This window comes from Dicentrarchus labrax, unplaced genomic scaffold (assembly GCF_905237075.1).
Source record: "Dicentrarchus labrax unplaced genomic scaffold, dlabrax2021, whole genome shotgun sequence".
Lineage (NCBI taxonomy): Eukaryota > Metazoa > Chordata > Actinopteri > Moronidae > Dicentrarchus > Dicentrarchus labrax.
In genome coordinates, this window is record NW_026136721.1 from 19,621,299 (window position 1) to 19,646,575 (window position 25,277).

Sequence of the window (25,277 nt, forward strand, 5' to 3'; positions counted from 1 at the left end):
TAATTAGATACTAGGGATTAAAACCTTATGAAGAATAAATCTCTACATGGATACGCATGGCGGAGGTCCCATAAAGGAATACATTAAATTGACTTGACTCAGATATGTTTGATTCCTGGGAATGTCAAGTAAGAATGTAAGTGTCAAACATCCAATGATCTCTGTGAGATGGAAATAAATTCCCTGTCTGATAATGTAATCCAGTTTAAACTTTAACAGCCCTCTGGTAGATTCAGCGATAGCGCTTGCCAACTTTCATTTTAACAGAGAGTCATATTATATCTTCGACTTCATGTACACCTTCCAGCGCTGTCAGCCATAAATCCACACTAGTCGATTATGAGAAGCAGGCTCATTATTTAAACTGGCATGCGTGGCGGCTGAATACTGATGGAAGATTGCTGATCAACAACAACATGAGCGAAGGGACCTCTGGGCTTCAGGCGCCATTGTTTTGGCATCAATTGTTTTTCTTGTCATTATACAGACCAATTCGTCATGGGAAAAGGCTTCATTATGCCCAGAAGTCAACAACAGGCGTACATATCACAAATTCTGATTTATGCTGCACAATAGACATAAATGTTGTATACATTGAAATTAGGAAGCAGGTTTGCTCAATCACAGCTGAGAAAAATCTGATTTTACTCACTCAAAAGACTTGATTCTTTCTTTCTTCCCTAATACACACAAAGTCTTCACCTTTGCACAGCTGAAATCACCACTGTTGTGCACCTCTTTACTCAACGTGTCGACCTCTTTCTTTGCATGTGTCTTTGATACATGTCTGTGGTTTCGCCTTTTGTCCTCGTATTCCCCCTGTACAGACTTTTTGATGAGGCCTCTTCTCTCCCTCCTGCCCACAATAACAAAAAGGCATTATGTGGGTTTTATATCTTCTGTTGCCATCCTGCTCCTTTGGAGATAAGAGTGCCGCTATTCATGCATGATTTCTCTGAGTGTCAACTTCCTACCCACTTGTGAATACAACAGAGTATGAAGGAGGGCTGAGAGAATCAAGTCTTTGGACAGTTGTACAGCTCTGTTGTAGTTTTTTTACACAGCAGCAGGGAACAAGGGAGGAGGATGAAACAGAGAAATCATAACATGAAAATGAAAGATTCATTAAAGAAGGTTGACAACATTTATTATGAATCTAAATAACAAAAGGCAAAGATTTTGGAGAGGAGGCTTTATTTAAGGCATTTCACAGGATCCAACCAGGACACTGGTGGTGAAGAGACAACAGGTAGATGACGAAACCTTCTCAGTTTAAATCATTTTTTGTCAATGTATGCCTTTATTAGACAGCATCGGTAGAGCTGAGAGAGGTTAGGCAGAGAAACAGGGAATAGTCCATATTTTGGTATGAACATCCAATATGTGACTAGTTTGTAGAATGCAGGATGTTTATTGGTCAGATGGCTAAAGAGAAAGGCTTGAAATTAACTGTGGGTGATTGAAGAAGACAAGAAATTATGAAATATTCAATAGTAGAGAAATAGGACATAGAGGAAAACAACTTTATTACTACACTTTACCAAGCTTAATTTATGTGCACGTTTCCCATTTTGGACCCCAGATCATACAAATTATTGCCTAGTTTTTTTTTTTTTTGTATTTCATGCCTCTGATTTGAAAGTAGCAACAAGATCAAGCAACAAGAATTGGCAATGTTGCAGTGCTGTGGTGCATCGTAAGCTTTTGAGCCACCAGCACACAACGTTACTCTTCTATCTAATTTAGGTGAATCTTCGTGTGAATAAAGAAGAAACAGAGACAAAATACAACCCCCTCCGTCAGTAGGGTATTTAGGAAATTTGCTTCCTACCATCGACCATAACTACTTCACACCAAAATCTTGTCTGTTGAAAAAAACTAAAATCACAGAACTAAGAAGCTTAACACTGATATATTTAAATTTCTTTAAATTGTTCTGTCTTAACGCCCTTATCAATTGACACACCGCACCAACATGCATGCACACAAAGGCAAAAACACATGTATTAATGCACATAATAATGAAACTGATCTTTCTTTGTGTCTATGTTATGTTTTTCTCTGGGAGAAGAGATTCCAGTTGCACCTCCTACAACCCCATCGAGCAGTACAGAGGAGCCATCAGGTGAGTACAGCTGAGAGTCAAACATTTATTTCATTTTTCTTATGTTTATCTTTCTACTCATCCACATGAGATAAAATAAAGATGAGGAGAATTTTGTGGCAGCATAAATGGTTGTGGGATTTTTCAAACAGTTCCACGCTTTGCTACAATATTTTTCCACGAGTGTAAAAAAAACCAGACTGCTGGATAAATTGGATCCCTCATGCCTTCCCCCTCCTTATTAGGGGTTCATGAATATTAAATCCATTAGCAGCAACCGTGGGATGTGCCTCCTTTAATCTCTCACACTTTCACAATTAATCAGTCTAACTGCGGCACAGTGGGGTGTTGGTCCAGCATACAGCACGGGGGCCTGGCAGTTTGTTTGATTAGATTTTTTCCTCTCTCCAAACTCCCTCTTTCCCAGTCTGATGCCGTAAAGTGAGGGAAGGACTGATTGAGGGAACTGGATCTTGTAATTTAGTGCAGGATTCAATAGTACTTCACCAAATGATTTGTGTTGGAAATTATAGTGTACCTTTGCAGAGTTTGCTGTATTTTTAAGGACGGGATATGACATCCAGATTAGTTGTGGTACATCAGATGCAATTTCTCACTTCTGATCTGTTTGGACTGATTCTTGCAGTATTACCACTTAGAGATTCTAGACTTGTGAGCTTATTTATTTATGTAATCTCTAGTTAAATGCCAGTGGGTTTTGTAGCAATTTTCAGCTGAATTATATTATATTATTAAAATACAGTTGCACAGTCCATGGCATAAATTCTACAAATGTGCAACACAAAAACTTGCATCGTACACTTAATAAACATACAGTACCTGTACAAATCCTGTAGGACTAAGTTCCTCATTTTGTCTTTTGGCCTCATGCTGGAAAGAATTGAGTCATCTGGCATTGCATGTTTGCTCTGTCTCTCCCATGAAGTTTGCAGGAGGCCCAACCTATATGTGTATGTGAGTGTGTGTGTAAGAGGCTCCTGCAGCTGTTGTTGGGCCCTCTGAGGTCCCAAACGTTCCCTGGACAGCTTCAATTGACAGCACAGTCAGGATACAGCCGGTCCCCAACCCTCCTCCACCTCTTTTATTTTCTCTTTCAGTCTTTTTTCGCTCTCCTCCACTTCCTTCGTCTCCCTCTGTTTCACGCTTTGTCTTCACATAACACTGTGGGTGGTGCTGAGCTAGAATATCTGGAGTTTCTCTGGGCCCCTTTGTCAGGAATCTGTCCACTTTTGGGGTGCAGGACATTTTCCTCACCTCATTGAGGGATTACTGGATAAGTAAGAGAAGGACCTGTATTACTTTATCAACTTGAATAAATGCAAAGCTGATCCGCATATTTATTACTTTTCCGTTTTAGGATTTCAACATTTAAACAAAAAAATGCATTTGGACATATGTATTTTTTGTATGAAAACAATACCCGTACCTTCTCTCCCCAATTCACTGTTGTTATGTGAAATCTTTTGCTGTAGCTACATCCTGGTTTAAGGCAAATAATCCCATTGATTAAACCGTGTCATTGAACTAATGTAAACACAACCTGAAGGAGACTGTGGAATGACTCTGACGGCGTAGCTATACCCCTAATCTAATCACAACAGAAAGTTCTGTGAATTCCCTCTTGTGTGTATAATGGGCACGAGACTGTTCAGCCCAGAGAGGTTGAAATCAAGCAGATTGCAAGGTGGAGCACCTTGATGGACGTCCTGCGTAGGCCATGTCAGAATCGTGAGTAGCCCCGGGTCCCACTGGACCACCCGGGCTTGAGGCCCAGAGGATGCATATATTACCCTCTGAGCCTCCTCAGAAGGTTGCAGAGCAAATGCACCTCTTGCTCGGCAGCTCTGATATCACCTAATATGTGATTGCAAACAGATGTGGTGATTTTATCAGAGCATCAAACTATATTTTCCACCCCACTAAAAATACCTGCACTAGATTAAATATTGATATTATACATTCTTTAAAAATACTGTTATTATTATTATTATTATTATTATTATTATTATTATAAGTAGTAGTAGTAGTAGTAGTAGTAGTAGTAGGAGGAGGAGGAGAAAAGAAGACGGGGAAGTTGAAAACGAAAAGGATGTGGAGGAAAAACAACAAATGGAGGATGGAGGAAAAATGAAAAACAGAGGAAAAGAGAAAGAAGAGTGAGTAGATGGAGGGGGGAAGAAAACAGTATGAAGAGGGGGAAGGAGGAGAGAATGCCGAAGAAATAAGGAAGAATTTGAGGATTAATTAAGACATTTTCACTTAGAAACAAATGTAAAAAAGGAAAAACACATTTGTGTTGTGTGTGTGATACCAGGGGGTGTTGGGCTGACAGCTGTGAGGCAGGTGCCTTGTTGCGCCTCAGTTGAACGAAAGAGGGGGGGGGCGGGTGAATTGAGGGCGTGAGGGAAAATGGAGTGGATATTAATTTGTCTCCTGCAGCAGGGCTCTCCCCCTCTCGACCACACGGAGGGCTGGAATGCATGGAGAATACCTCCGATGGTGTGGCCCAGACAAAACACACATTGTGCTGGTAGGTCACGGATGGTGTGAGTCGCCACTCCCACGGGTCGTGACAGAGACGTCTGCGCAGCAACGAAATGTGGAGGAGATTAACCGCTGATGACCTGTGATGGCCGCCCGGGCCTGTCAGGATACACAGGATGTGAAAGTAACTAATGATGATGAGGAGAAGGAGAATTGGAGTGACGATGATGAGGGTAGCGGGGTTCAGTTTAGTGGACCCCTCCCTAGATTTTTTGGACATGAGTCTTGCTTCACACACCCTGTTTGGTACTTGCCAACTCCGCCGCACTTTACAGTCATATCAACATTGGATCTTATTACACCACTTAATTGTATGAGAGAATGAGAGGAGAAATAATTGTAAAAGACATTTTGTAGTTTCACATTCTCATTATCAATATAAAACCTTTGCATACAATTTACTTTTTGGTTCCCAAAACCATTTTTAATGACATGAAAACCCTGGCAGGGTTACTTCCTCTCTCTGTGTCTATGTTTTGGGTGATAACCAACAGGAGTCCCTGCTGACTCATCTCTCGTCAGTTACAGTAAAAGAGGATGATCCAACTCATCAAAACTGATTGCACGCCACCCAAAAAGTAAAGTCTCAAATCAGGTCAATAACTCTAACAGCCTCGTCACAGGCCGAAAAACACAATACCTTTTACACTCTGGCAATACATTGAGAAAAGAAGTGGGGACTCCTTCTCTCTCTTTCCCCCTTTCTCTCTCTGTCATTGCTGGATAGGATCCAAACTCATGGCTCTGGTGCAAGCAGCTCAGCACAGAGCAGGACAGCACACTGGGCTCCATAATCTAATTACATGCTTTATTTGCCACAATTTGTTTCTCAATCAGTCTGGTTGAGGGTGAAAGCCCTCCTCTTAGGCCATCATTTACACCTCCTTGTCTTGCTGCTCTGGTACCTCTGATGCTGCTGTGGCCATATCTAGATATATCCAGAGTGTGTCTAGATCTAGTTGAGATAGACTGCTGTTCACAGCTGGCTTTACCTCAAGAGACCACTTGTGATTAGATTTCACATGCGTGGGTACATTTGATTTTATCTGTGTGGAAACAGTGAGAGCTGCTGAACAGAAACAAAATACATATTTGTAGCCAGCTGTAGCACTACAGAAGTGGTGGTGGTTATTTTTTAATTTTTTGTAATAGTCAAATCAACTGTAATGAAGAGAAGTAAAGCTCTGGATGTGGACCAAACGATCTGATCCCAGAGTGTCTTCAATACAGTTCAGCCACATATATCTTGAAATTGCATCCATCCATCCACTGCATTGCTGGACTGGTTTCATCCAAATAATTGAGGGGACTGCTTTTTTTTTCCTGCAGTGCTAAAGTCGATCAAATTGTGGCTTAAACCAGTGTTTCTTGACTGGTCTCACCTTGGGACCCACATTTCCCAATGGTCATTAAAGCATGACCCACTTTTTTAGAATATAGATAGTAAACACACATATACAATGTCGTCTTTTTTTAAATAAATATACACATAATATATACATATAACCCTAATCCTTACTTTCATCTGAGACCAATTCAGAATGAGTCTGAGAAAGCATGGCTAAAAGGACTGGTGTGTAGGATTTAGTTGCATCTAGCAGTAAAGTTGCTACTTCCAAGCATGTAGGAGAAACTCAAAATGTGAAAAGCCCTATCTAGACCCAGTGTTTGGTTTGTCCTTTCTGGGATACTGTAAAAGGATGGTGGTTCAACATGGCGGACTCCGTAGAAAGGTTTTTCTTATTGGTGATGATACACCAATGAAAACCTACCTATGAATATTATATTCAGTTTCTGCCAATAGATCCTCCTAAATGTCACACACCTTTAAGGAAGCAGTGACCTTGAAACCTCTTTATGTAATTTTGTAATCTTGCAGGAAGAACTGAACCTGAGCGTTAGATTTTGCAGTGTATACAGATTTCTTGGCTGAATGTTTGCACACCAATCCTGTTGCATAGTTGTCTTCAGTTATGCTGTATGCAGTTATGTTTGCTTGATATGTCTTGCAGAAATGTCTTAAAACTCTCAATTTTTTTTCTGGTTTGGTGGATTGGATCAGTATGCAATCGTCTTCTAGATTCTAGAGAGATGTTGGGGAAATTTATTTTAAACTGTCTTCTTTTCAGGCACATTTACTTTGTCTTGAGTTTTGATAATAAAAACATTTTTACTTTTACTTTTGTTTACAGTACATGTTACGTTCGCCCTAAATGATGTTGAGGGTCAGTGAACAAAGCTACAGTGGGCATACACCAGCTTGTACAGGGCATTGTCTACCATCATTTTCATAATTTGGGCATGTTTTATTATTGACTGTCCTACCTAGCTACTGAACCTAATCCAGGCATTCGCTTGCATCTATGGGCTCAAATAGAACCGTACTGTACTGTATTCGGTCTTGAAGCAGCTTTAGTAAGAAGCATCCCAAATGAAAACGATTAGCTTAAAGGGTTGTGGAGCACTTTAATAGAAGGGGCAAAGGTCCACCTCTCAGTTACGCACTTCTCAGTGCTCTGAAAGGCAGGAAACAAAGCGCTGTAGTAACTACATCTACTCAGAACACCCAAAGCACATTTTAGCTCAGTGCTACAGGACTGCTCCCACTTCCCCTGCTTGTAACGCGCGCACAAAGGGAACATTTGTCCTCACGGTAGGGGACTGCCTGGCCCTAAATGGGGATCTCGGGGTGCTCTCAGCGGGGCCCGGAGCTGTGTCTCAGGGGTACACTAATGGGGAACGAAAGGCTATCAAAGGGAAGTATCATGATGGCATCAAGGGGGGTTATGAGAAAACAAAGCATCCTTTCCACAGTTCCCCCTTCGATCATTTACATGGTAATCAGGTGCAGCTCATATAGACTCCTCTGTTTCTTTTACTTTGCCTATTTTTGTTACTCTCTCTATTTACTACCACCAGCTCCAGCTTTGTGGCCTTTCCGCCCAGCTTGTGAGGCTACCAGCTTTAGGTTTGTAGCTGATTTGGGGTTTCACTTAAAATCCTGGTCCTCCTCTTCTTCTTCCCACCCCCCTGATAAACTTCACTCCTGTTTTCTTCTTTTTTTGTCAACCTCTCCACCCCTTCGCTTTCTACCAGTATGCATTCTCCCGCCTCCTTCCCTGCATTTTTTCTTGTCATGGTGTTCCCCAGGCAACCTCATTCAAACAGAGTATAAAGGAGAGTAAAGGCATGGAGCAAAGATCTGGTCACAACAATGAAGTTTGTTCATATTCAGGCAGCCTGAAAGCTCCAATCCTTCTTCAAAAACCCCATCATTCTCCTCCACTACTACTTGCTGTCCATCCATCTCTTGCTCCCTCGTTCCTTCTCTCTTTTCTTTTACTATACTCATTACAACTTGCAGCAGTGAAGTGTAAACTAAATCAGTACTCTGGATCCAATTTATGCCAGTTGAGAGAGCGCTAAAGGAGCAGAAAAAAGGCATATGTTTTTTTTTTTTTTTGATGATATGGCTTCACATCACGTTATGCTGGCCGGCACTGTAAGTGTCTGGCAGCGTGACAGCATAGCATGGGGCAATCACTGAAGCTATGTATTCTGTGGATTGCTGGGGCCAGTAAAGTGGGAGGGAGGGATATACTGTTGCCTCCTTCACCTCCTGGTAATCTATCATAAAACTGACATATGCATATGCATATCCTTATGGATCTTTCTGGACAAGGAGCAGGAGTATATATAATCTGAAATGCATTTGTCGTCAGCCCTCAACAAAAAATAACAGTTTACTTCCAATAATTAAAAACATGTGGAGATACAGTACAGTATGATTGTGTTAGAGAAATATGTTTCACACTATGTATTTGATATCTTCAATACAGCGCTGTCTTTGACTTCCACACACTCTCCACTCTTCTCCATTTGGACTCAGAGTAGATTTTCAAATGTTCTCATATCTCCACAGATGCAATATAGAAACTTTAATAAAAGCTCTATATGATTTTGTGCACAGAAGATGTCTCAAACAATCTCTAGCAAATACAAAATGTTATTTTTTGAGGTTGTTATCTGGATGATAAATCAAGCTGAAATCACCTTTAAGTACTCACTCATCTACCTCAAGGAGCATGTACATACATACACAAGTATGTGTGTGTGAGCTTTTGAGGCAATTTGGGTGACCCCTCTGCCTGCGTGAGGTATTTATTTGAAGAGTGGACACCCCCCCCCCCCCACCACCACCACCACCACCACCCAAAAGGGTCCTCTGCCTAACGCTTCATGGATGGCTAATTCTCCCTTTCTGACCTCCCTTTGTGTGGCATTGACCCCCTTCACACCCCCCACCTTCTACTCCCTCAAATAGCTGCCAGCCCTTAGCGCACTCCCCCCCCCACCATCCACACTGCAATAAATGCAAAAGCTTGACATGGTCCTCGGTGGGGCCTTGAAGTGATCCCAGGGTTATTTTTTTCAAGAGGTCGGAGGCTGAGGTGACAAGCGAGGTGAGATTTGGAGGGAGGTGGGGGTTGAAGTGGGGTGGTCTGCATAGGCCTGACTCATTCCCACAGTCTGACAGGCAGTGAGTGGGTAGGCAGTGGTCATCTGTATTTCTCCTAAAGCGCTGCTGGTGCAGCTTGTTAAAACACTGGTTTAAATGTAGGCCCAAAAGAGGAAAGAAATTCATGTGCATCAATATTGTGGAAATGATTAGTTCATTATGGTCATTATTAGTCAGTAATGTAACTCCCACTTCATCTATAGTGTGTTTCAATTTTACAACTACCTTTAGACATGCAAAAAAATAAAAAATAAAATACATTTACCAAATATAACATGAATTAAACTTCCTTAATATTGAAGGGGATTTTTACCTGATGTTTTTTTGTTTGTTTTTTGTTAGAGGGCATGAGGATAATTCCATCCATTCAATAATAATAATAATAATAATAATAATAATAATAATAATAATATGAATTATTATAAATTACTTGAGCAGCAAAATAAAAAAAGTATTGGGTGTGTTTGGTATTTTAATCCAATTTCTTAGTTTGTTCACTCTTCTTAGTTTTTATTAATTATTAAATGATTCTTTGAACACAATTTATTGGACAATTATTTACAATTTTTTACAAATTACAATTAATTGTGGGAACAATTTAACAGTTTTTTTTATGAAAATGTATTAAAAATGAGGCATGCAATGGCTTTTTAAAAAATTATTTAATGTGAGAATGTTTCAAACTCCCTAACATTGAATTCTTAACAAATTCACAACCCCCCCCATTACTAAAATAATAATTCATGCCCTGTTTGTTTTTTCCTTCTAGCCATCTAACTGTATTTTCTCCCTTCTTATTCTTGCAGACTGCGACTCTTATTGCAAGGCGTCTAAAGGCAAACTGAAAATCAACATGAAGAAGTACTGCAAGAAAGATTACGGTGAGTCAACAGACTACACAGAGTTTACATTTACTGACTTGGATTAACATTTATTTCTACAGGAAAGCTTAAAAACATGTGGTCTGATGGAAGAAACACACAGTTTCCTTTTTCACTGACTGGGCTCTGGATAAAAAAAAGAAAGAAAAAAAGTTGGACCCATAATACTTCACATCCCACACATCCCAGTCCAGAAGGTTGCTGGGGAACTGCTATAGTTTACAGGGGAGGCATTTTACTGATGGCTTACTCCAGCTTTCTGAGGACAGAGACAAAGGATCAAACAGAAGATCTGCTATCTTCAGGGAGGCTGCAGACAAACAGAAGGAGAGAAAGGCCAGGATAAAGAATTAGGAAGAGGTGTGTGTGTGTGTGTGTGTGTGTGTCTGTATGTGTGTGTGTGTGTGTGTGTGTGTGTGTGTGTGTGTGTGTGTGTGTGTGTGTGTGTGTGTGTGTGTGTGTGTGTGTGTGTGTGTGTGTGGGTGGGTGGGGGGGGTTGTCTCCGAGCGGGCATTTAAGACCCGGGCGGAAAAAGCAAAGACAGTGTCACGGACAGTGGATGCTTTCTAAGAGATCCTCATTAAGGCAGCCCACTTCCCCCACAACCGAAGCGCTTCTCGCTGCATTCCTGTGACCGTCCGTCCGCCACGCCATTCAAGGTGTGGATAAGACGTATGACCTCTCCCCTCTTCCCCTCCCTCTGTCCCCTCCCATGATTGAAGTCAGGCTGCTGAACCGGTCAACCAAGCAGCGGCATCCTGCAGCATACCTCAGCAGCTTGACAGACAGGCCTGGGCTTTGTTCTGCAGGGATTTGGGGGAGTTAGGGGGTCAGCTTATAGACACCTCCTCTTCCACCAATGCCCACCTTGCTGCTCATGTCGTGAGAAGAGCCTTGCCTCTGAAATATGTATCAATTCATGCATGAATGTGTCAGCTACGCGGCTGTGTACATTTCTTCGGCTTTGCCAGACAGTGGACAATGTTGCTCAACTATCAATATCAGGTTACATTTTTAGTTAAAATAAGATATTGATGACAAACACTCATTTTATCAGTAGAACATTTATGTAACACCTGAATGATAACAGCAGGCAGTATCCATTCGAGGGTGGAGAGGTAAAAAGAGAGGATTTCCTGCTGGAGACACCATCACTCAACACACTTCCCTCATGTATGAGCATCTCCCAAGACTGAAGCCAGGAGAGCCTCCCACCTGATTTGGTGTGTGCGTGTGTATGTGTATGTATATGTGTATGTGTGTGAAGTGTTGTGGATCTGCTGGTACCGATGGTTGAGATAACAGCAAGCAAAAGACAAATGGAAGTTTTTACATGGAGGCAGATATTGAGGCAAAGTATAATAAAGTACAAAATAGAGAAATTTGGGGTTTGGTAGAATTTGGTTATAAGACAGTAGGGAAGATTTATTCTTATTTTCATGATAAAAATCATGTAGAACTGATCATGTCTACACATGGACAGTATTAGATTTAAAGTATTCATATATAAAAAGAACAGATCATTTTGTTCTCAAAGTAAAAAATAGTAAATATGTACATTTTAAATAATTTTATAACCATATTATCATATATTATTGTTAAAACATTTCCTTTAATCCATCTGTCCATGATTAGCTTTACGTGTTACATCATCCTCTATGTAATCCACTTTCTCCCCGCCTTGCCTTCACCAGGGGGGCTTTGTGCTGGCGATGTACATGAGAGCCATTAAGCTCCTTGTCATATCCATCCTTAGTTTGCAACAGCATTGAAGATTCGTAACAGACCAGAACAGGATCCCTGTACAGTATTTACCATATGAGTTCAGCGAAGCTTATCGAAAAGTCAAACACAATGTAAATCTACAGGATAAATTGAGAGAGCCATAGCTTTGGACTGTTTTGAAAAGATCAGCAGGGGAGCTGGGCTCCATGCTGCGTAGGGAAACGATGCTACAAGCTTCTGTGGTCGATATACAAACACACATAAAGAGTCACAGGAGGGAGCGGGGTGCAGGGAGGGGTTGGAAATGTCTGGTCTCGGAAAGATCCCTGGTATAACAACTCGAGGCATTTCAGTGTACATTGATTGTTTAAACTCAAACAGAGAGAACAGCACCTGGTGGCAGCTGGTCGGTGCAAGGTGGTGCCAAGGTCACCATAGGGTCACACCAGATCTGCCATTGAGTCCCTATTGACACCAGGCCTCAGGGGACATACTGTACAACTGGGGAGAATATGATCTACAAACATTAGCAGAAGAAGAACGATAAAGTACCGAGCAAACAACAGCTCAATAGAGTTGCAAAGTAGGAGGAAGTATTTCGGGTGCCTTTGGTTTCAGTCCCATTTGTTCTCTACATTGACAATGTTAAGAGACTCTTGGCTGGAGTGCTTCTATGGCTTGGATTGTTATGAAATGTTCCTGTTTCAATCATCAGTACAAAAGATACAACAGGGTTTGAAAATAAATAGAAAAGTTGGTAAAAAAAACATGAAATCCAATTAATAGAGATTACACTGACAAATCTATCTGCAGCTGAAATGGCTCATGGGTAGTGTAGGGTTTTGAGATTTTGACCGTGCTGGCGGACAATATATGATTTCTCAGGAACAAAGTTTAAATAATTAAAACTGGTGGGCCTAACATAAACCTCACACATTTCTATGTAGAATAACGTTGAGGATATTCAGCTAAAGATATTTAATGGAAATTCAGAGTTTCAGAAAAATACCAGCGGTTCATCACACTGTATTTGTAAAAGGCAAGGCAAGGCAGACTTTACATACTGTATATATATATATATATATATATAAACATACACATATGTACTGGCACTCTTCATATACAGGGGGAAAACCAATGTGCTTTACAAAGTTTTAAAAAAATAAAATAAAGGGATAACTAAAGAGGATTGGAACACTAAAAGTATAATCTAGAAGAGTGTCTTTCCCAAGTCAGGAAGGGCTACGTTCACTTTTATTTTATATTCACCATCACCATCCATAAAATGTGGCTCCCAAGGCTGTGATCCAACATAGATATGGATAAAAACGTACTCTGAATACAGAATAATACTGCCATGATGTTCAGCTCCATTAGCTCCACACTGAAGGTGAAATCAGTGACCCTGTAACACAGTGGTTCATTTTAAAAGCTGTCCACGTAAGTACAGGAGAAGTATAATGGAACTTAATAGAGATCTGGTCAATACGATATATATTGATACATGAGAGGCAACCCTTTCTTTGCTCCATCTCTTCACTCTTTCTTTTCCTCCCTCCATCTCGCTCTCTGAGGACCATAGCAGTTGATTCATCATGTAATATCACTGAGTGTCTTTCCAGCAACCATCTCTAATAGCCGTACTCTGCCTCCTAATCACATTACAAATCACACTACTCTGTCAGTAGTAATGGACATAATGCATGTGGAGCTGTACATCATAGCTGGACCACAAGACCAGCGTTTTCCACTGAGGATAAAAACAGCATTCATACTATGAGTGTACTTTATCAGGATTTGTACATGGGTGCCTGTGATCTTGTCATTTCTCCCTTTTCTCAGTTCTTATCATACTTGCTTCTTATCATTTCAGTTGATTTGTCATTGTTATCATCAGTATTATCAGCGGCTGATACTAATTTGATGGCGATGATTGATGATAATTGAGCCAGTGTTGATGGCCCCACCAAGCTGGAAACTTCTGTGTTTCTGTTCTAGTGTTCCTGTTGGGTTTATTCTGTGCAATATATTTCATGTTCTGTCAAAAATGGGAGAATTTATTTTGTGTTCCAGTATGTAAGCACTGTAAAAGCTCTTTTGTATATCAGAAAAATATCCAACTTCATGTCAAGATATCAAGTCTTTTTTATCTGAGCCCTTTAACATTTGGTGTCCAATCCAATAAAATTATTTTATGCTGATTACATGTGTATCTGACACACTGAATTTCTCCCATGGGCGATAAAGGAACATCTTATCTTATAACAGCTGTAGCCTACTAAATCTTAACCTGACTCCGTCAGATTGTTTGTTAAACAGAACTTGGAAGTCATTGTTAAAAACAGCTTGGAAAAGGACAGGCACTTTCAAAAATCTTATTTATATTATTATTATTATATTATATCACAAGCTGCATTATACAAACACTGAAGGACCTGGTTTAAAAGCATTCATGGCGTTGTGCTAATTTGTACACACTAAATGTGAAGGAAGTAGCTGTGTGAAGATAGAAAAAAGAAAAAGAAGTTCAAATCCTGCATACTTTCTCACCTCCACACACCTGGCCAATCAATGTGTGAAGTAGCGGAGGTTGCTGAATTGTCGGTTTTGGCAAGTTACAAAAGTTCTCGGATGCAACTTTAGATGAGGGGGATTTCAGAAGCTGTTCGAGCAGGCATTTAAAGCATTTAGTATCAAGCAAACTGACCCTGTAAGACTCTCTGTTGCATTCTTGCAAAGAAATCCTAAATATAAGAAGCCAAATCAACCAGTCCTCTCAGAAGCTATCAGAGCTCTAGATACTATGACATGATCCCTCTTTGCCAAAGCATGGGTCAGCACTCACTGATGTGATTTTAGCTGCCAACTCGACGCCCGTGATTGCTGAGGACAGCCTGTGCTGATGTATGAATAATGACCACAGTTGGAAAAAGAGCCCATGTGTTTGGAAAAAACAAAAAAACAACCTTTTCCTTCGACTGTGATGGAGATCTTTGGATGTGGTGGTGACTCTTTAGTAGCTAGAAGCTGATAGTTTTAGTTAAAATAATTAAAATAGATGCATATCTTCATGCAGGAGAGTGGTCGTTAGTCGACCTACTGTATCTTGTTTAAGTACCTCAATAAATATGCAATGATAAGTGGCAGACATTCATGTTCCCCATAGGATGAATCTTACAGACTTCAGCAATCCACAGACTTTTCATCTGGCACCAACAGCAGGTTGACATTTTTTGTTTTGTTAGCATTTCGCCCCAATGACCGCTGTCCCTAATTACAGCCTCACAGTCTCTTAGTGTTGTTGAGGAAGTAACCTTTACAGCTGAGACACTAGATTGCCATGACAGCTGAATGTAAGAAATCTGACATTAAGTGATAATGTGTTATCTCTTGTTCTCAGCCGTCCAGGTGCACATCCTGAAGGCAGACAAAGCTGGAGAGTGGTGGAAGTTCACCGTCAACATCATCTCCGTCTACAAGCAGGGCGAGAGCCGCATCCGCCGCGGGGACCAGTTCCTGTGGGTCCGCGCCAAAGACGTGGCCTGCAAGTGTCCCAAGATTAAGCCTGGGAAGAAGTACCTGCTGCTGGGGAATGACGAGGACTCCCCCGGCCAGAGCGGAGTGGTGGCAGACAAAGGAAGCCTGGTTATCCAGTGGAGGGACACATGGGCGCGCAGGCTCAGGAAGTTCCAGCAGCGTGAGAAGAAAGGCAAGTGCAAGAAGCCATAGGTGGAAAAAGATGGAGAGGATGCCGGAGAGGGAGAGGGATTCAAGAGAAAAGCTGAGCGGGTCATTTAAAAAAAAAAAAAAAAAAAAGTGAAAGGGGGCAGACAGAGGACCACGGACAGACAAGAGACTGTTTATGTCGCTGCTTTTTTGTGTAGAAGCATGAAGAGAATTATTTAGGATGATTTGTTTTTCTAGTGAACTTTTGTTGAAGGAGCTCATCTTGCAGATTTGGTTTTATGGTTTATTTTACCTTGAGATTTTGTCTCTCTTGTGGATTTGCCGAATTTGCACCTATTACCAGCATATAAAGTTATTTGTGTTCATTTTCTTTATCTCAGTATGAAATCATTATATTTTATGTTTTAATTTTATGGACATTTTCTGCTGGTGCAAAAATGACAGAAAAAAGCCACTTAATTACCACTGCAATTTTGCCCCTGCATGGTTTTCTTATTGTATTCTTAGCTAAGAAGCGAGCTTGTCTTCACTGATCTGATTGAGGCTGTAATATTTTCCTCCATTAAGAATTGTGCCATAAAACTATTGTTTGTAAGCTACAGAAATGCATAGTACATCTAGGTGTCACTGAGCAGCCATTCCTTTCCCCTGTTGTACAAATTCAGGTATATCTGCCACTCAAGAAACAAGAAAATATGTCGCCCTCCATTTTTTGCTTTAGAATACACGAGTGACAGATGAGCAAGGGTAAAACACGGTATTGACTAAAGCATTTTTGACCTGATTAATCTTGAGCACATTTTCACTCCCCTATTCACCGCTTCACACTTTACTGGTTACATTTTGATGGTTCAGTATTTGTACAAACCTGCATGTGAATGCTTCTCATTTGAGACTGTAATGTTCAATTCACTAACAGGTGCTGCTCATGGTACTAATGTCAATAATGCTTTTTTTTGAGGGGACAAACTGCATTTAAAATCACTGATTTCACTTTCAGTACTTACGGTAACTGTGATTTTTATTTTAGTTTAACAACTGACTTACAAAAGGACAAAGGCCACCCACATTAATTGTTATAAAATACTATGAAACTCTTTACAAAGTCAAAATGGTTCTGGGATGGCGCTAACAGAAATAAATAATAATGAATATGAGTTCTCTTCTTGTGGCTACAAAACAAAAAGTCAAATGTTTTAATTCACTTCATCTACATTTTAGTGACAGTATTTACTTATTCTACCACAAAATGATTAAAACTGTTGCCTAAGGTAGGCCATTGTGCCAGAAGATGCAACATTATTGTTGTGCAGTACTACATGTTCTCAGAGGATACTGACAAAGAAGTGCATATAATTTGTCACGATTACGACAATGCAGATTTCGGTATTATTTATCACACTTCACACCAGCTCGTGAAAAACACTCTGTAAAATGGGTCTACATTTATCTTTTAAAATGTGCATGAACAAGACAAAGGAAGAAAAACATCCTCTGCCTCTCACTGAGGTACAACAATGTGGATGGCTACCAATGCACGGAATCTGAAAAGCTGTATTGTAATGGTGAACCAGACATTTAAGTTAAATTTAACTCAATCGATGCAGATTTTCAGGCATAAAGCAAAGAAATTTTTTTTTTACCTCATGTGGTGCAGAAACGAATCCTACTGCAGTAAAACGAAAACTTTACTGCAAACGGCATCTAGAATAATTCCTACAGTACTATGAGATTGCAGATAAATATAGTCCACACACTCTTTAGCAAATGCTTGACTGTACATTCACTAAAAAGGACTCTGTGCAACCAGTCAGGAGCTGCAGTCTCTCATTGACCTGTCACGTTAATTCTCTTCACCTCAACACTTGCACAGAGAAATGGGGTGAATTGCAATCACTTGACGCTGCTTGATTCAAACCACATTGCTCATTTATTTGTATGCAGTTCAGTTTGGATTTCTCCAAGGAATGCGTGGTAGAAAAAAAAAAAAAAAAACACAGCTCAGGTTTGTAAAAGGCCATAGTGTATCTGATGTATCATAACCATCCCAAAAAAAACACTTTGAGCAACATGTTTGATGTTGCTGGTGTTTGCCGCTTGACAAAATCACATTTAGCACCTTTTAAAAACTGTCCCACAGCACAAGTAACAATAAAAAGGGTTTTAAGATCTTTTCACGACACATGGTTTTAATCTAATGCACGCTCTACTTCCTTTGTTTTAAATGGCAATAATTTTGATTCCACTATCTCAGAAACCTTCTCATTTGTGCAGGAATTTTCGGAATGGAGCGAAATGCCTCCTAGATGATGACAAATTAGAGGGGATTTATAAAGCGTGAGAAATCCAAAATCACCTGGGTTAAATTGTAAGATTAAAAAGAAATAGATGACCTTGTTGCTGAGGTACTTCTCAATATTTACATTTAGATTGAGTGTTTGACTGTACAATCAATCAAGTGATTTTGATGTCAGTCCATCATGATGCTACGTGCTGGTGGCTTCACCGACATGCTTACATAGACATATACAGTATATTTACATGTTCCTGCCTATCATTGTTAATCTTACAGCATACCATTACATGTCAATGTTTTTCTGTTTGGCACAATGTAATCTGTAATTACACCTCTTTAGTCTCTGTAGCCTCATGCTGTAAATTTTACATCTGTCTCCTGAGCAATGGTTTGACAAGCTTCCTGATGAAACGCTACACACATACAGTACCTGTCAAAGCATTGCTTTGTGTTCATACTATGAATTGTAAATGTTGTTTAGTAGTCACCATTGCCAAGACTTTTTGCAATGTTGTTTTACAATGCGTACTAATATATTACGGTTATTATATATGAATATATTTAATGACACAAGACATTGTGGATTTTATTGTCTTTTTCAACTTTTTTTTTTTTTACATGTTTGTGGTTGTTTAGATTGTTGCCATTAAAGAAGGAAATAATAACTACTGATCACACCAACCTGGTAGAACTAAATTCAGATTTTCAGTTGAAATAAACTCATTACATTGAAAAACTATTTGCCTGCTGAGTTGAATAATTGCTCTTTTGTTTCTTTAGTTATTAGGTTGTTCTTTTGTTTATTTAACTTTTTGTGTAGTTATTAAGTTATTAACTAATATTAAGGCATATAGTCAGCTTTTCTTCATTTACTGGTTCGCACAAGCACAGTACTATGAAAACAATATTATGCAGATTTAGTAATGGAAATATAGAAGTGGTAGTGCGTTCAAGCTTCGTCAAAGGTCAACCCCAGCTAAATATCATGTTACAAAACATTGCAATCCTGCAGAGTAATCCCTGAGCATTAACACAGACAGACAGGAGTCAAGGGACTATTAACTGAAAATGTCATTTATTAGAAATTACAAGCTGAATTGATTTACAAGGAAGGAAAACAGCCATGTTAGTAACACAGCAGAGCTTGTTTGTTTTGGCTGAAAGCTCTTTTATAAACGTTATAAAATCCCAAGACAAATGATAACATTACAGCTGCTAAAGCAATGCATGGGTAAATATAAGTGAGTGTGAATGTTGCAAAGCTTGCAGAATTACTGTACCCGGTGAGAGCCTCAGCCCAGACCACAAACAGGCTAATGAAAGGAAAACTCCCGCTACCTACGGGAGGTCCTACTGTTGGGTCAACATTTGCCACAGTCCAGGCTAAAAATATTTTTCAAAGGGATCATAAACCTCCAAATAATTTAACTATTTTATACATTAAATGAGCCAGACACTTGAACAACTATTAAAGAGGACACCTACACCTACGCAATATGTCTGCAGGGTTACCAATGCGTTTCACCCAACCAACAACTTAACTGTGCAGAAAGAAAGTAACTGTGCTGCTGAAGGACTTAAGTTTTCAATTCACATTGCCTTGGCTGGGCAGTCACCACTGACCTTTGACTCAATGGGAAGAGAAAGAATAAGAAAATAAAATCTGATGAGAGACATCGTTTAAATAAGTCTCTATACGTGTGTGCACTGTGGATGCAAAGTTTTTTAACTGGTAATCTGAACCAAAACTGTAGTTGAGCACAGGTCCATGATCACTGCCGTCCTCCTCGGCTACACGGGCCACACGGCGATGACTACGATGGCTATGAGAAGCAGTACGATCACCACCAGCATCCCTGAAGGAGGAAAAATGAGGGGAAAAAAGGAAATCAGATGGCAAAATCCAAATCAGTTGTACAAATGTTTTTGGTTTTTTTACTGTCAACACATTCCAAAGACTAAAACCAACAATGAATTGATCCTATTAACAAAGTCTGTGTATCCAAAGCCTGATGCTGTTTATTCCTGTGTGCCATAGAGCTCCATTGTTGTCCAAAAATCAAAAACACATTAATGTATCACACTTCATCCCACAAATAAATACTCACTAGAGCAACAAATTTGTATTAATCCACATCTGGAAATAGTTCCCAAATAAATACAATACTTACTCCTGTTTGAATAACATTTTCTAAAAAAAAGAAATGTTTCACAAATGAAACTAGAAAAAATTAAACAACGTATTCGTAGCCTGCTTTTAAACATATTCAGCAGAAACAAATTAACTTGGGCCTGAGGGCCACAGAAAGAGTAGGGATGTATTGAGATATGGACTGACGCATTGTTGGTTTTGGTCTTTTCATGGGATTTGCTGACAGTAAGATAAATATAGAAGAATGCCAGACTTCACTTCATTAGCTAGATATAAACACTATGTCATCATGCTCACTAAGCTTATCGGTCTGCACGTTTCATAACAAACTATCTCTGATTAGGAGATTACATCTCAGTTATGCATTGTATGTGTTATTTGTATGTATTTAGTATTCTGTAAATTGGTCAAATTTCAGAAATGTATAAAGTCACAGTTATATTATGCAGGTAGAAAGAGAAAAAACGCAACAAACACAATCAAAGACCGAAGAAGACTATTGGTAAGTGGTTAGACAGTCAGACTTTTTAAATTAGGTCATTTTGCTTGAACTTTTTGCGATAAAACCTTTGCAGTTCAACAAATTCTCCCCAACTTTAACATCGAAAAAATTCAAATGTCAAGCAGCTGAGGAACTCCAAAACTGATTTGAGACAGACTCACAGAGGAGGAGTGACATGTAGCAGACACAAGGGAATGCACTTGGAAGAGGTAAGAAGCCTATATACCTCACCACTCATTTTCAAAGTCCTTGATCTAACGCAAGTCCCAAGTGCGTATGGCCTCACAGCATATCACCACTTTTCTCTTGATGACTTAATGCAATTTACATGCGTTCAAAAGCCACAAAAGCTTTATTGCCACAGATTGCACACTGTGATAGGCATATGTTTCTGATTCTGCCTTGAGAGGATAATCATTGTTTTTCATTGATACTATGGAAGCAGAGAAAAAATGTGCAAAAGCTCACTCACACATCATCAAAGCGCTTTACCCCCGGGACCTGAAAATATTACAGTTTTTATTATAGTCACCACCCAAGGGGAAAAAACCTCTCCTTTGTAATATCCACTACAGGTGGAATTTTCATCCTTCGTAAAAAGATGACCGTATTTTACAATCTAATTTTATTGAATGTGAATCATTTGAATGCCTTACTGAATCTAGTTAGGTTTAACTTTTATAACAAAAGCCACAAATAACTTAATTCTTAGGGTTTTTTCTCAAATGATTGACATTCAAAGTACTAAAAGTCAAGTTCACTGTCGCAACTTACTAGGACATGTGAATGGATTGAAGCTATTGTTGATGTTATAACAGTGCTTTCACTGATCTGTGCTTTTCCTGATATGACAAGACAAAATTATCTTTTTGCTAATTAAAAAGAAAGGAGATAACGAAATGAGAGATGAAGTACAACCAATAAATCAATGACCTGGTATTTCAGGCCAATATTAGTTTATCGCAGATATATCAGTATCGCAACATTTCAGCTAATAGGTAACTAATTAGGTAATTGCAGAGAAGAAATGCCAAAGCACCACTGACTGAGAAAAGGAAAAAACCGAGAGCACCGAAAAGTTTATTTTTCAACTGAAAGTGTTTGGCTCAGTCCAAATTTAAGGGATCCTTTTCAAAAATGTCATATGTCTATGTATGAGGAAATTAATACCAGCTAATGTATTGTAACCTGATTTTTTCAATTCTCACATATCAACATCGGTATTTTAGGGGCTATATGAGAGAAGTGATGGTGGGTGGCTTATATTAACATTATACCTTTGAATGCCTTTAGGGTGCGGTGGTCTATCCCTTAGTGTAGTGTTATATATATATATATATATACACATATATGACCTATATCACCAGCCTTGCCACACACATAATATATAGAAAACCTTCCCCATGGGTGTGTTCACCCACTATTCTGTTCTATTCTGTTCCTTCCAGTATGGCACAGGAGTGAAGATCTCAAACAACTGCATCTCTGGCTGGTCTGAGCGCTGTCGACAGTCCCCCTCACTGACTCAAGTTGTCCATTGTTATTTAGCATGCGGCTGGTATTTTTTTCCAGCCTTTCACTTTGGGTTTACATTTCTCTCATTCTTTGGCTCTCTCCGCCTGCGTTCCCCTCCGCGGCCTAATTGGTCGTCTTTCCCACAACGAGAGAGACAGGGCGAGATATAAGCCATGCTGAACTAATTGCTTGCGGTGGTAGTGGTCTGATGAAATGTAAGGCTGATGCTGGTTTCTTTGCCAGGATATGGGGTATGGCTGTAAGGGGTCCAGATGTCTTTGCACCACTTTTGACTCTTGTCATCTATTTCTTTTGTTTCTTTTAGGTATTTATAGCTGGTTATCTCATTCTCTGCATATAGTTAATTATTTGTACACAGTGTGTTTCTATTCTAGTTGAGGAGAAGGTGTTCATATACAGGTCCACAGGACATGCATGATAGAAGTTATCACTGCTCTAGACAGGACCTCTCCTCCTGATAACTTACACATGTGTGCATAATATAAATGTCAAAGAAGAAACACCCTCAAATAGGTTTTGTGATGGCTCTTTAAAAGCCTCATGCTTAAAGCAAATATACAGTCACACATTTCCAGCAATTATCTTCGTTTGGTTGTAAATGATACCAAAGCAACGCCTAGTCCACATTAGATTCAGACATAAGAATTTCATTCAGCCTAGTCCAACATCTGTCAGCAACTTCACTTGACAACACTATAGCAACAATAGCTATAAAGGCTGAGCTGTATAACACATGCATATATTATTGTGGAGCAAGGCTCTCACACCCTCTAATGTCAAAGAACAGTCAGTCATGAAGCCACATTAGACAGTGACCCTCACCCTCCTGTTCTCTGTGGACCAACCCTGTCTGCCTCAGAAACTAAACAAGCTACTCCTGACCCACAGGAGGCCTCCAGAGACTAATGACAATAATGTCGTTTGCTTGCCAAATAGATTAGGGCTGTGGTGTGACACTGATGCTGAGGGAGATAGTTTGTGTCTGCTGATAGACTGACCACCCAGGAGCTTTGGAGGCCAGAGTCTGGGTCCATCCCATCTTAGCAATTTCCAGACACATCAGTAAGACAAATCACAGAGAAAACGAATAATTGCTGAGAGCCCTGGTCAGACAACCCCTGAACCTCCCTCGCTAGTCCTGCTGTGCCCCCTACTTATGGTTCAAAGATCTTTTTGGAGCACAAAAGGCGAGGATGACCTTTAAAAGAAAAGGGACACATTTTATATTAACAAGGTTAGTTTTACGCTCCTCGTTCTTCTCAAAGCACAACTGAAGTGAACAAAAACTTTTAATGGTTTTAAGCTTGAAGTATTAGATACACATATAAACATGTATTTCTCAATTATTTTTAATACGATAACAGAAATAGTGTGTTAGTAAGAATCTAAAAAGACTAAGAGTCTACAGCCATGCTAGCAACAATGTACTGAGGCCCAGTAGTGCTTTCAGTCAAATGCTAATATTAGAATGCTAACATAGTCACAATGAAATGCTAACATGTTAAGCAGATATATTTACCATGGTCACCATCTTAATTTATCATGTTAGCATGCTAATATTGGCTAATATAACTAAAAGCAAAGTACAGCTGATGGGAATATAATTCAGGTTTTTTAGGTTTAGAAGTAGAAGTACTGGACAAAGCAGCAAGCGTGCCTACACTTATTTATTATTTTTCCTTCAATCTTTTCCTAACGTTCTCTTGTTGCAATGCAATTCACCCCATAGTCTGCCAATAAATTACCTTGTTGAGGGAATATAATATATTTAGCTGGTAGATGAAACCATACGCAACATGGTGTAATTTTGTGGTGTGAGCACAATAACTAGTACTAAATTGTTCTCACTGAAACCCTGACAAAAATTTGATGTGAAAAGGGTTTCAAATATTTATAGATTTCTCAAGGCGAGTTTAATTGAACTTGCCACTCACTAAGAGGAATCTCAGATGTGGAAACATAATTAGCGGGGTGTATTACTTAAAGCAATCCTGTCGTCGTATTCAATTGGATTTTCAGGTTTCCAACAGTATACCATGGCAGGCAAAAAGAGAAACAAGAGCTGGAAGGAAATATCTAACTGATTAAAGTAGACAGTAGAGTTTTAAAAGTTAGACTTCCCTCTTGAGCAAAATCTGAACTCCTGACTGACAACTAAAGCCTTAATGCAGTTACTCGCCCTATATGCTCTTCTCCCAGCACTGTCAAATGCTGCCCCTCACCCACAGTCTCAATAGACATCCCCTCTAGTCCAAACAGTACAAACCTACTTGAGATGCGAGCCACCTGCGGGATTCATGGGGTTGCAGAAGTGGCCCTCCACAAACTGAGGATTAGCTCTGTTGAGAAGGGCTGCTCAAGTGCCGATGTTGCCTGATGGTGATGCCTAAGCTCCGGGGAACTCACACTACTCTCCAAGAGACCCTTTGGTCCCGTAGACTAATCTGCCACACTAATCCAACCAAACTCAAAGCCTCAACTCTTCAATTCCCACCAACATCATCTAAAACAAGTGGTAATGACTCTGTGAATGAGGCTTAGCTCTGCGTAAGTGACAGCATTGGCCCATCAGTTAAAAAATAAATTACTGTTTCAGGCTGCGCACCGCTAGTCAGATATCTGAGTTTCAGCACTAATACAAAGACTAAATATTTGTAATACTAGCTGCTTCTATGGACACATTTTGTACTCATAAAAGTATTGAGGTGCAGTTTATGAATGTGACTGTGTTTCTACTCCCTCAGGATTTTTTAAATCTGAAAGAGGGTTGGTTCAAAGTCCAAAAGCATGTATGTATATATATATATATATATATATATATATATAAATATATATATATATATAAATATATATATATATATATATAGAAAGAGTCTATGTTTAGTCTTATTTTGCATTGGCCTATTTTCGTAAAGTCCTTTGTAACTACTGCTGAGTGTAAAATAATAAGACATTTAAACTTAGGAACTGCTTTAATGCAGTTAAATCAAGTCTAAATCTTGTACATTAAGGAGATTATGTCTCCACAAGCCTTCGCTAACACAAAAATCCAGTATGTCTCAACACGATGGATGTTTCACAACACTGCAGGCACCAGTCCCACACAGAATGCCACAGGAAACATGGTCGAGCAGTATGTGGGTCCTTCCCTTTTGGGGCGAGATGAACCTTCCCATAGCTCAGCTTATTCTTCTCAACCTTTCAACTGTTTTGTGGAGATCTCTGGTGAATGCATGCACACAAAACTGATTCGCCACTAATTCAAGAGTGCAAATGTCTCATGATTAATACCGATAATCCTACAGTGAAG

General features: G+C 39.6%; 2 protein-coding genes across 4 annotated transcripts in view; one reads left to right on the forward strand and one right to left on the reverse strand.

Moving 5' to 3' along the window:
• Positions 1-18,516, forward strand: part of ntn1a (netrin 1a) — a 59,202-nt gene extending 40,686 nt beyond the window's left edge. For both annotated transcript variants that reach the window (XM_051384218.1, XM_051384219.1), the window contains 3 exons: positions 2,072-2,125; positions 9,995-10,069; positions 15,195-18,516. In XM_051384218.1, coding sequence (XP_051240178.1) covers positions 2,072-2,125; positions 9,995-10,069; positions 15,195-15,523 — 458 coding nt within the window. In that variant the 3' untranslated portion in view covers positions 15,524-18,516. The remainder of the gene's footprint in view (positions 1-2,071; positions 2,126-9,994; positions 10,070-15,194) is intronic.
• A 314-nt stretch (positions 18,517-18,830) lies between these two features.
• stx8 (syntaxin 8) overlaps positions 18,831-25,277 on the reverse strand; it is a 41,209-nt gene continuing 34,762 nt past the window's right edge. For both annotated transcript variants that reach the window (XM_051384249.1, XM_051384248.1), the window contains one exon: positions 18,831-19,633. In XM_051384249.1, the coding sequence (XP_051240209.1) occupies positions 19,569-19,633 (65 nt within the window). In that variant the 3' untranslated portion in view covers positions 18,831-19,568. The remainder of the gene's footprint in view (positions 19,634-25,277) is intronic.